Raw genomic sequence first — 12,500 nt, 5'->3', positions numbered from 1 at the left:
TTGCCATCAAGTTTCCAGACTACGGTTCGAGTTTTAACTGCAGGACACCGTTCTTGCGGTAAGTGATTTACGGCAGCGTTTTATAGCCAGAGATCAATCAGACCTCCTGTTTGACCATATCAGTCACGTTGTTACATCTGTTTGCAACAATTTTGAAGATCAAATATACGTTTCGGGAGAATTTGAGCTGTTTGATTTGAGAGCAGTTGTGGCAATGAAAAATCCAAGATGGCAGCGCCGATGTGCATAACAGGAATGGCTTGCTAAAGTTCAAACTCTAGCTAACTTCTAACGGCAAACGACTAACCACAAACCGCAGTTTGTGGAATATCTCGAAAACATCAGTGCTAAAGGTTTCTAATGGGTTGAATTATATTTTTAGTACACCTGTTCAAACAGTGTTAAAGTAACTTTTAACTTAATTTTCTTTTATAGGGGATTGGTACAATATATTCCAGACACATTTGTCCCACTTCAAGACTTACCACCACACCCAAGGTATTGTTACCTAATTTAACTGAACCAAACAAATAACATTTGAGACATTTTTTGGAGGTTTTTTTTTAATCTGACAAATGAGATCACCGGAATAGAAGGTAAATGGAGAAAACAGATGTCAAGTAAAAAGTATGATTATTCCATTACTTCATCACATGTGTTGTTAATTTAATGGATCGAAATAAGTACAGTTGACTCCTGATAACTCGAACCTTGAAGGGAAATTGAAACAGGTTTGAGTTATCAGGAATAAGTTGAGTTAAGCAGTTAGCGAGGGTTCAAGTTTAATCAGGAGTCGACTGTATGGAAAATCCTGATACCAATATTATTGTAAGTTCTTCTCATCACCAGTACCACACCTGTCTTTGATATGCATGCAGTTCTACATGTAAGTCCTCTGCGGCCCAAAATATTTCAACCAGTGGTTATATTTTTTTGTTTTGTTTTCCTGTGGGCAATAACATACATGTAGGCAGGAAGAGTTGGGAAACCTATAAAACAGAACTGGACAACAGGGATGAAAAACCTCACATCCCCGCCTTAGCATCAGGGATATGGCAGTTTGATACGGTCCACAACAGTAATGAAAGCAGTGTTAAACAAAACCATTAATTAAATTCAGCATGTTTGTGAAGTGTTAATGTTGTAAAAACTAAACTATTCTAATTGTTTGTTGTCTTACTTACCATTTTAGAGTACCATTTGAGGAGAAAGAGAAAGTAAAGGTTAAGAGACAGGAAATAGAGGACGTTAAAGATCTTGATAATTGGCGGCCAGCTGACCCTTTAATACCCACCATGCAGATGTAAATTGAATAATTTTACGTACATAAATTAGATAACAGATTATAGCAAGAAGTGTTCAGTGCAAGTGTTATTTATTTGCAATGTTCTAATCTCAACTTCAACAGTGAGGAACTTTATCCTCCAGCAAGATGGATTTATTGCAAACCCTTCACCTTAACCCCTCACTTCAAATATTTAGGTATTATTTGAGTCAGTTTAAAATCTTGCACTTTGTAACAAAGAAAAATGACTTTTTCTCAAGTACAGCCTACTATTTAAAAAATGACTGAAAAAAAAAGTGGTCAATGTCATAGAACAACTTTTGTAATTTTTAGCCTAAATGCTAGTGGTAAGCCTGAAAAGCAGATGCGTGACATATTTTCCCACATACAATTCAATGCTTCAAATAGTTTATGGATATATATATATATATATATACTGGTAAATGACAAGATACTGTGCAACAAGATTTTTAATCAGAAAGTTTTGTTTTTACATGTACATTGAAAACTTGCAACAATGTGAAACTCAATTTTTTTTACAAAGATAATATTGGAAACTCCAAGGTACATATGTAACATTGTTTCTATACTTTTTTGGTCCAAACTTTGGGAATTTTTATAATAAAAGTACACCAACTTGTAACCCCCAAAAACTGGCTCAAATAAATTTTCACTTTGTTCAGGGTACTTTTTGTTTTGTAGAAAACAACTTTTGTTTAATCCTAAAACTTTCTGTGCACTGTTAGCTATAGAGTTATGACGTCAATTCAAGAACTACTTGAATTGACATCCTTTACATCTCAATGGAAAATGAAGTACCTCATCCAATTTGAAACCTTCTTAGTACAGTTTACAAGTCATTTTGCTGTCAAGTCAGAAGTCATGTGACCATCAAAATACCATATGTACATGTAGTATAGAGGTATGACAATTTCAACATCTGTTTCTCTCACTTCTGTTGTGTTTTCCCAAGTGTGTGATAAACAGTTTCCTGAACTGACGTCACTTTCCCCGTTTGTTGATTGTCAGACTTGAACCAAAATGGTGTCTTTCTGGGGGAATCTAATTTACTGTAGTTGAAAACAATAATGTTATTAATTGTAGAAATTCAAGGATTTAAGCAAACAAAAATAATTTAGAGATTTGGGTGCACCTTACTGTAGTTCACACAACTTTTGTGGGGGTGAAAAACAAGTATTGAACTCTTTGTTTCTTTCAATAAAATATTTTTTTTCTCAAAAATGTGTCTTCTTTTGGAAATGACTTTTTTACAAATTCTTTCTTTGCAATAATAATCTAAAGAATATCATAATAGTAACTCAAGAAAAAAGCACAGAACAAGGAACTTAACAATTTTTAGTGACTTCAGAGGTACAGTTACATGTAGACGCTCAATTCCATGTGAAGTGATTTGTGAATGCCAAACCCAACCCTAATTGACAAAAACATTAACAAGAATAGGCATGTTTCATGGTCACAATGTTAATTCACATGTCACACAATCTTCTTGATGTTTCCTGCAAGAATTAATAATTTCATTTACCAAATTAAAGTAAATTTCAACTGATTATATCTGCATTTTGTGTTTATAACAGAAAAAGAACAAAATGGTAGTCACAAATGAACAACAGTATGAACTATTATAGTCTACACTACATGTACTGTACATGTAGGTATGAAATACACAGTCAGACAGCAGCAACATGAAAATGAAAGGAATACTGGTACTCCCATTGAAAATAATAAGTATTATTTTCAATGGGAGTATTAAGCTAAAGGTACAAGCATATTCAGAGCTACTAGTACCTTATCATGTATTTTAATAATGTCAGGGCACCTCAGAATCTGCTCTGGATTCTTTTTTTAAACTTTACAAAGAGTTTCAATTTGCCTTTCTAACTGCTTTCTGGGAATAAAAAATGGGGGTTATCATCTGAATTAGCTTTTAAACATCTCCAAAATTTACAAGATTATTTCATTGTTCAAATTGGCCTGACTCCTTAGATTGCACACTGAGCAGTGCCAGTGAAATCAGGGATACCATATCTTATTTCCCAGCAGGGAGGTCCATATTGCAAACAACTGTGACCTACATGTAGGTCTTGAAAATGCACCGAGGGCAGGTTTTTCAGCACCTAGTTTTTTGCTACAATTGTATTTGGATCACCCTTAGGAGGATGATGATAATAACAATAATTGCACCGACATCACAGAGGTCATGAGTTTGAATCCATTGAAGCCTACTGAATTTTTCAGGTGTCTAAGAGACAATATTACTAAAATTGTCCAGATACGTGTGAGGATCACTTTAGAATCTACATTTCATAAATAGTAATGATGATGATGATGATGATCATATAAATAATAATACTAATTATTATTATTATTATTATTATTATTATTATTTATATACCTAATAGAGTGTTGAAGAGATTGATAAGGTCCTCTTTGCTGTTCATATCCTGTCTTCTGCTCGGTGGAACATCAAGCTGGTAGTCAGGTCCATAAGCCAAAAAGTTCTATAACATAAGTTGGAAAAAAAAATGAAGAAGTGTTTAAATGTAGATACATGTACTGAGTAAGTAGATTTTTTTTTCATTTTACCAGTTTTAGCACTCCCTTCAATTGCACTGTTGTTGGTTACTCTTACGTTCTGGTCGATCACTTCTTTCCAAGTCGACCACTCATGGAATATGCTTTTCAGGGACTGAGGCCAAATACCCCTAAATACATGTACAATTTGCAAATTAACTTTTTTTTTTTGACAAGTAAATATTTCATCTGGCTTTCAAAGAATACTACCCTGTGAGCAGAGTCTCTTTCGATCTTCCTAGATAAGTCAGGTCCTCTTCCCAACTTATCTAGGAAGATCGAAAGAGACTCTGCTCACAGAGTAGCAGAATACTTACGACATCTACAAATCAATACATGTATATTTAAACTAGAGAAGGACCATACAACAACAAAGAAACAAAGAACAGCAAAGAAATGGGAACCGCTATTACATGTACATGTACTTTAAAAAACAGCCCCTTGTTCTCCAACTGTACAGGTATCCCATCTTGTAGAGTATAATTGGTCACTCATTTCAAAACCAATAGCTCTTCTTTTCTACTACCGGTATTTTGTAAACATATTCCATGTGTGTGTGTGTGTACGTGAGTGTGGGGAGTGGGGGTTGCGGTACTTGTGTGTCAAAAACATGTAAACGAATCGCAAATATTGTAAGGTAATTTCCCTGGTACAGTAAGTTATTGTAACACTTACTTCTATGGCATTCTTTGTTTAATAATCATGATAAAAAACGTCTCACAGAGTTATACTGTTATGTGAGACAGGGCATACTGTCCTATACCAATTGAGGGGAAATTACAAAGGAAACACTGCTTTCTCCTCAGTTACATCTATTTTACAATTCTGAATTGGTCCTGCTGGGGTTCAAATCCAACCTCCCTCACAAAAGTGCACTCTTCACTGAGCCAGCTGGTCTGTGGCACATATCTACTGTCACTCATAAGGCAGCAGATAAAAATACCACAGAGATGATGCTGATGACATTTAAATAGTCTAGCCCTTTTCCCCCTTTTATTGGGTGACATTAACTGAGCATAAATTAACAGAAAAAATAACATTTATAGTAAGAAAGGAAAAAACTCAGACAAACAAGGGAGGAAAAAAGGTGTTTTATCCAACAGGGCAGAGTTCCAACAGGACACATGGACCAGGTGGCACCCATGCCAGCTACCGGTAATTGCTAAAACATCGACAACAATAACAATAATAATTTTATAATAAACTTTAAAAATAAAGATTTACAGAGAACAAAAAATGCTACATCAGCTAAATAAACACAGGACATACAATGTACATGTACTTAAATTGATAAGGTATTAGTCTAAAAAATAGTGACAAACCAAATATTCAAGTTCAAAGTGATTATGAAACAAACTGCAACCAGATATTTGGTTGGTTTTAAAATCAAAAATTAATAATAAATCTCCTCCAGAAAGACTCCTTTATTGTTTCGCACACCTTCAAAAAATGCTGCCAATTCAGGAGATCAGCGAGTGTTGCTGAATTGGAGCAAAGGTTTTACATAATTATCTGAAATGACTACAGTTCAAGCATTTTCAGATGACATTATCTCACATAACAAAGGCAGTTCCTACTCAGTTAATTAAAGTGCTACTATGACCAAAACATTTCTGTGGATTTAAAAACTATGTTAACGAAACACTGTGTGACCCAAGTTTTAAGCCTTGATTTACTTAATTAATTAATTAATTAATTAATTAAGAAGACACCTGTTTATCTTAACTGGAATTTTTCTATTTAATGGTCTGCAATTACTAATTTTAAAATCTTGAGAGCTGGATCAAGGAGAAAATGACATCAATGACTCACTAGTTTACCGTAAGAATGCAATGCATGTGTATACTTCTGAATTAATATGCAGCACAGGAGTTTTGGACTTTCAGGCTTTTAAAATTGTGTTTTGCACATAATTATAATAAGCTGCATTTCCAAGCTGAAATTATAAGCCAGTGAGTAAATGTCACTTTACACCAGATCCAACCCTGAGGTCCAATCGGTCAGTTTTGAACGTGATCAATAATGGCAAACCAAAATGAAATCCAAAACTTAGTAAACAGCTCTCGGATAAAAATCAAAGCTCAAAATTTTGCCAGTCAGGTGTTAAGCAAATGTACACACTTTCAAAATCTGAAGAAAAAAAAGTATGTGATTTTCAGTCATGGATACGCAAAGCATATAAGCAACTACCGTTAGGGGTCAGAATATGCAAATTTGTCCCTCACTCAGATGTAAACTAATCGATAAGACAACGATTTTCTTTTAAGATATGCCAATTTGCGTTTCACTTTCCGAAGTAATGCCGCAACATGATACGTTGAAAATTAATTAATATTTCTACTTTTCTGCGTTCCGATGGGATAGATACTCATTGCTGTCAGCATGTGTTGCCAAGCCATTGCTCAGTGGAAGATTAAAGGTGTCACTGTGCTATGGTTGTGGAAAATTGAAGGCAGTGTGGCCGAGTGGTAAGGGCCCGTGCCTTGATATCCGGAGACGCCGGGTTCAAGACTGCATTCTGACCACGCTCGCTGAATTTGTTTCAGGTAGTCCCTGGTTCAATTTCCTGCCCTAAATAATAAAGTTACATTATTTCCCTTTCATCTGTGTGTGTTTATTTGTCATCAGTTTTCTCAAAAAATTCCCCCAATGCCAGTGAAGGTCCATTTTTGCTGTTGATGTTTCATTCCACCCCATACTCTTCCATTTTGTTAAAACTCTGCTGACACATGCAAATGCAGACTACGAATAAAGCATACATACATATTGCCCATGTTAAAGGTTTGTGATAGTGGAAAGTCAACAGAGGGTCAACAATACTGTATGAGGCTTCTTCAAGTTAAGAAAATTGTTAAAAAAGTGAATTATAACCCAGTTAATTAAGTCATTGCACTTGTATTGTCTTGTATCCAATGGGCTTCTTATGAAACGCCAGCCTTCACATTCTACAAAAGTGAGTAAATCTGCCTTGAATGATACTGTGTCACTATATCAGTCCACAATAAAGCTAAAGAGGATGAGCCAATGAGCAAGAAAAGAAAAATATACAAATTTCAAAGAGCAGGGCTAAATGAATTCGAGTAGCTAGAGTGGGATTCAGAGAAAGAATTGATGAGCTCCAGATACTGTTTAGCTTTCCCTGTGCATTCATCTTCATCGTTAGTCAATGGTTCCCTGCTAGCAGAGGTCTGTTTTCTTCTGTGTTCACTGGGCTGATGAGTACGGGAAAAGAGACCTCTGCCATGGGTTGAAAGCATGTGCAGGCTCACTTAACAACAGCCGGAATTACTGTAAAGGAATGCACGAGACATAGCGGCCTATGACGACGACGTCAAATGCGCAGGATTTATTTCTGTCACTTGGTGACCTGATGGAATCACTGAAGTACACGTCTATTATCAACTATGAAGTTGTGTATCTATTCCAGTTTTCAAGTATATTTTGTTTGGTTACAAGTGTACATTGAAAAGAAAACAAATGATGACAACTTTTCTGTTATCACGAATGTCCTTTAACAGGATGACAACATGTAATAATATGTTGTTGAAATTGAGAGGTCAAGTTGATTTAAAAACCACAACAATTTTAAGGCTGTCTCAAACAAAAAGTAAGTCAGCCTTAGTTAAAACAACAAACACAGGATTAAAATAAAATACAAAAAACTGAAGATGACATAATAATGTCTTAAGTTCTGATTTTCTGTTGGAACAGGTGTTCCCAGTGGTTTTATAAGCTGTGCCTTTAACATTTTCTGCTGTGTGCCTAAAATTTTGGCAGTGCGCCTAGAAATATACACTCAGTAGCACAAGTGCTCCCAAAGCCAAAAATACACTTTGAGCCCTGCTTTTAGGTTGTTGTAACTTACTGTAATCTGTTTATTTTCTTTCTTTTTCTTTGTATGTGTGGCAAACAAATAAAAATAAACAAATAAACCTCTCGATAGCTGTGTTTACAAAGTTGAGAAATATCCAGCTGTTTCTGGTATCACCTTCTTGTGTGTGTAGTTGAACAGTGAAGCATTCCTTTTCAATAAGAATTCACTCTTTCCTAGCTACAGTGTAAATGGCTATCCTCTGGTACTTCACACATGTAGGCTTTTAACAACCTTGTAAAAAGGTTTAACTCATGGACCCCAGATGACTTTACTCGTCAATAGGGGCGTCCTAGTGCGTTTGAGGTGTGAATGGGTTAAGGGAGCCAAAATACTGGTTGGCGATTATTTTCCCCTTGCTCTTTTGTATCTATAAAATATAACTAAATACAGCTGTTTCATGATCTGTTCCAGACTTCGTGAAAAGTTCTCAAACTCGTTAATAATTCATAAGCCAAAAAAAAAAGAAATCACTACCGTGAAGGAAGTTTGGATATGTGGTCTTAATTAGCCTAAAATTTCGCCAACTTCAAGGCTGTTGCCTAAAAGGAGCCCGGTAGCCTGGGGCTCCCAAAGAATAGCTCTGGGCTCCTTAATTTTTCACAGCAACACCTTTCATTTCATATGTTGGGCTCCTAAGTTCTCACCGTTTAGCTCTGAGGGCCCCTTTAAAATTTTCTTAGGCAGCAGCCTTGAACTTTGATCCCAAATATCTCTTAAAATACTGATTCCTTTGAGAAGCAATATCAAACACTCAAACGAGTGTTTCATCAGATATCCAACCACCTCGAAATCGGTTAAAAAACTCGGCCTTCGGCCTCATTTTTCAACTCGCTTCTCAGTGTTTGGATATCCGATGAAACACTCCTTCTCGTGTTTGATATATTACTTGAAAATTTTTGGAAACAATACTTGTTTTTACCTATTGCAAAGTGACGCAGTCATAGCTGTTTACATAGTTGAGGACCCTTCAGATATTTGAAAGTGACCTACTGTAGTGTAGCCTGCCAACGATAACACATTCTTTTTAGATAAAAATCAAACACAAATTCAGGCAGTATTACCTAACAAGATCAGAAACCAACTGATTGCAACAGAACTCCCATTTTGTAAGCAATGTATCATAGTTTTCCTTTGACTTGTTAATCATACAGTAGTGGCACCAAGAGTAATAGCTTGGCCAGGGATTTCAAACCACACCCTTACTTTGACAGATAGACATCTCTAGTCCCACTGGGCAATATCCTTGGGAAGCAAATGTGTGGTACTTACCTCATGTTCTGGGATGTCAGAAGAGAGTGACTGATTGAGAACTATGCTCGTCAAGTATGTCCAACACCTTGCTGCATTTTTTACATTGTATCCTCCTGATTACAAGAAAGAAGCCTTGAAGTTTAAAACCAATTAATGCATTTTCTACTGCAAGACAGCCAAAACAATCGACACAGGGACAACAAAATCAGAGCAAGATTTACCAGCTGGTTTATTACAAATAAAACAAAAGTATGCAAGAAGAACAGGAACTAGTAATGCTGTACTTGTTGATGCCAACTGAATCAACTGAAGGTCTTGATGAGCTAAATGAAGCTTACTCAGAGTAGATGCAAGGAAATTATGAGTACAATAAATTATTCTAAACCTATCAAGGGTATCTAACAACCCAAGAGGTAAACAAAGGGTTTTCCTAAGAGAAATGGGTGTAAGATATCTTGTACCTCCCCAAAAAAGGATTGGTATTTAAGGGAAACAAGAAACATGTAGTTGAGCAAAAGGTGTGTATTGAAATTTTACAATTTAAGAAAAACACATGAAATGTAGTGTGAATCAAATTGTGAAGTAAAGTTAAAGTAATAAATTTACTTAAAATGACTTACTTAAAGTGACCTTAAATTGTCACAATACAATATTAATTTTTTTAAAATTTGTTAACGTACATGTACATCCCATTCTCTTTTTACCTTGGTGCTCAGTAACCTTCCTTTGAGGATTAGAGCTGAGTTTGCTTTAATACAAACTTAACTCGTCAAAAGTTCAATAAAGTAGAATTATTTGTTGTCAAAGGCAACAGCTTCATTGAAGGTCACTAAACAAATGATACAATGTAAAATGGAGAGGGCAAAACAAAGTCAAGAAACAATTGCCGAGGACCAGGTACCCAAAGGAGACAGGGGGAAGTCATGCTGTACTCTAATTGGGTATGACTTAGCCCTTTCAGTCCGACCTACATGTATAAGAGTGAGACTTTTTTATTCTGATGCCAGACAATTTACTCATACATTTGTAGATGGGCTGCTTCAGGGATGAATGGGTTATGAAGTAAAAGAAAAATGCATACATTAAAATTCATCCTCTTGTTCAATTCATGCCCTGTCTTCTGAAATTGCACATGCTTTAATGGATCAACGAAGAAACTTCCCTTATACTGTGTAAAAAACTGTCACCCTCATTGCACTTAGGCTTATTATTACTAAATCAAGTCGGTTGGTCAAAAACAGATATTGTAATTTCACCTCCACCTAGTAGCAAAAGTGGTAGATTCCAGTCCATGAGGCGTTTAACACATTCTCCGATACCATGCTGGGTGAGGTTAAAAGAGGCCATGGGATCACCAGCTAAAGTATCAACTCCACATTGACAAACTACAGCTTTGGGCTTGAACTTCAGCTTTACCTCTGACAATACCCTGTAAAAAATACAAGTGCAAAGTTGCTTCTTATTCTTGCAGATCTCAAGAGGTATCACTGAAATTTACAAAGCCATTTCCTACAGTAAATGAGAAAGCACATCTTTTTTCTTTTCCTATGCTTGTGTTTGTAAATTTAGGGAAATACTTTGCCCAATAATTTTTTATACATGTACGTGCAGCTTAATTAATTAAATTAGTGTATGACAGGATGGGCGCATTTCAAATTGCCCCTGGCCTAGACAAACCTGACAGAAAAACACTGGCAAATAACTGAATTACCTATGCTACAAAGTAACATGAATTCATGCCATAACCTGATTTAAAGCCAACCTTACAAATACAAATGCTGCCGTGATGTATCTGATGATAGCACTCACATAAACACTACAGTGGCACTTATATTCCAAATAATCTAGACTAAATGGGTTGGTTAGTACCCACTTGGAGTACAGACACACTTGGACTCAGGCAATCTGCTGCCTGCGAGAGGTTCATCAAAAATGTGTGTCAGCTTCCACCCCTCATGAATGTTATTGAAACTAAGCCATGAAACAGTGAAACACCAAACAGTGAAACCAAAACAGTGAAACGAAAGACTGAAACATCATATGCGACCCCACCATACACTGAATAATAACCAACAAAGGTTGGATTTTGAGATTACATATCATTTTAAATCTACCCTAAGCCTTCATGTAATTAAAATTACATGTACATGTATTCTGTGACTATGACGTACTGTCTGCTTATTGCTGGCCTACCTGGCAATTCAGTAAATATTGCAAATGTGTAGCATAAACAAGCCTCTATCTATCGATTTATCTATCTATCTATCTATCTATCTATCTATCTATCTATCTATCTATCTATCTATCTATCTATCTATCGATTTATCTATCTATCTATCTATCTATCTTATTTAGTTCTTTAAAGGATCTCCAAAGTCTCTGAAGTTTTCCTTATTGACCATAAACAAACCAGCCATACTAATCACCCTTCCTTGAAGTCTTCAGGACTGCACTGTGAAGCGCACAGCTCAATTAGAAAGGCACATGTACACTGTAAGGTATTGTTAGCATCCGCTACACAGTCTGTGTAACTCAGCCCAGGTATTAACCCCCGACCAGCAGGACTTACATGTAAATTCAGTGAACAGGCGGCAACTCATAGTTTCTATTGGCCAATTTATGCATCTGAGTGCCAATCAACAATCACCAGTTTGTAATAACTAAAGCACCAACTTCAAAAACGTTTTTTTTTTTTTAGGTTGGGGTCTTTAATTGAGACGGTTAGTACAGTACTGTTGTGAAGACAATAAAGAACAAAAACTTGCCAGTTGTCTTTAATACAATCTGGATTTCAGTCTGGCTATTAAGTGGACCCTAAGATACTGTATCCAGCACAGTACAATTAAGTACATGACTGTATAACACCAGGCTATGCCTGACACCAATAATTAATTAATAACCCAATAATTCGGCTATTGTGTTGTAAATTGGCATAAAGTTAACGGAGATAGAATAATAATGTTAATAATAATAATAATAATAATAATAAATTTACAACCCACTGACTCCTGGGAGTGGTCAGAATTAATAGATTTTACTCTGTTTAATGCCACACGATTTTACTCGTCAATGAGATGCGGTTTTGGGGTTAAAAGGTTAATTATTACTATTTTGACTGGACTGACAGGCTATCATTGCAATGTCTTGAAGAGAGTTTGATCACAAGTGACAGAGCTGTTTTGACCTGCAATTGGCCATAGGTAACCAGGTATTGACAATAAGTACAAACAAGAATATTTCACTATACCTGGAAAAGATCTGTACAAAAGGTTTATCTGTAATTCCATCTTTAAGAGGCACATTGACAGTGTAGTACCTTCCTTTCCCTTCACCAACATCCATATATGATCCAGTCCCTGGCCAGATAATCAATCAATGATAGATTTAACTTTTTCATACAGATGTCCTTTATCAAAAGGATACCACAAAAAATTTCAAGATCACAAATTACTGTCTTACATGTACTTTTGTTTGAAATTTTCACTGTCCATGCAAATG

At 35.8% G+C, this 12,500-nt stretch overlaps 2 protein-coding genes across 5 annotated transcripts in view; one reads left to right on the top strand and one right to left on the bottom strand.

The window, feature by feature from the left end:
- LOC138043335 (spermatogenesis-associated serine-rich protein 1-like) overlaps positions 1-1,938 on the top strand; it is a 9,411-nt gene extending 7,473 nt beyond the window's left edge. For 2 of the 4 annotated variants that reach the window (XR_011131231.1, XM_068889569.1), the window contains exons 6-8: positions 1-58; positions 436-498; positions 1,193-1,938. The exon at positions 1-58 is cut by the window's left edge and continues 19 nt beyond it. Coding sequence is in view for 2 of the 4 variants with exons in the window: in XM_068889569.1 (XP_068745670.1) it covers positions 1-58; positions 436-498; positions 1,193-1,221 (150 nt within the window). In the remaining 2 variants the exon portion in view is untranslated. The remainder of the gene's footprint in view (positions 59-435; positions 499-1,192) is intronic. The other 2 variants (XR_011131232.1, XM_068889570.1) reach the window with 1 other exon arrangement.
- Positions 1,738-12,500, bottom strand: part of LOC138043334 (histone deacetylase 8-like) — a 19,745-nt gene continuing 8,982 nt past the window's right edge. Inside the window, exons 7-11 of the mRNA XM_068889568.1 lie at positions 12,250-12,358; positions 10,259-10,431; positions 9,021-9,115; positions 3,699-3,804; positions 1,738-2,802 (exon numbers count right to left, since the gene is read on the bottom strand). Of these exons, the coding sequence (XP_068745669.1) occupies positions 2,780-2,802; positions 3,699-3,804; positions 9,021-9,115; positions 10,259-10,431; positions 12,250-12,358 (506 nt within the window). The 3' untranslated portion in view covers positions 1,738-2,779. The remainder of the gene's footprint in view (positions 2,803-3,698; positions 3,805-9,020; positions 9,116-10,258; positions 10,432-12,249; positions 12,359-12,500) is intronic.

The sequence above is a fragment of the Montipora capricornis genome, chromosome 3 (genome assembly GCF_036669925.1).
Source record: "Montipora capricornis isolate CH-2021 chromosome 3, ASM3666992v2, whole genome shotgun sequence".
Classification (NCBI taxonomy): domain Eukaryota; kingdom Metazoa; phylum Cnidaria; class Anthozoa; order Scleractinia; family Acroporidae; genus Montipora; species Montipora capricornis.
Note: the sequence above shows the minus strand (reverse complement) of the source record. Positions and strands in the feature narration are given on the sequence as shown.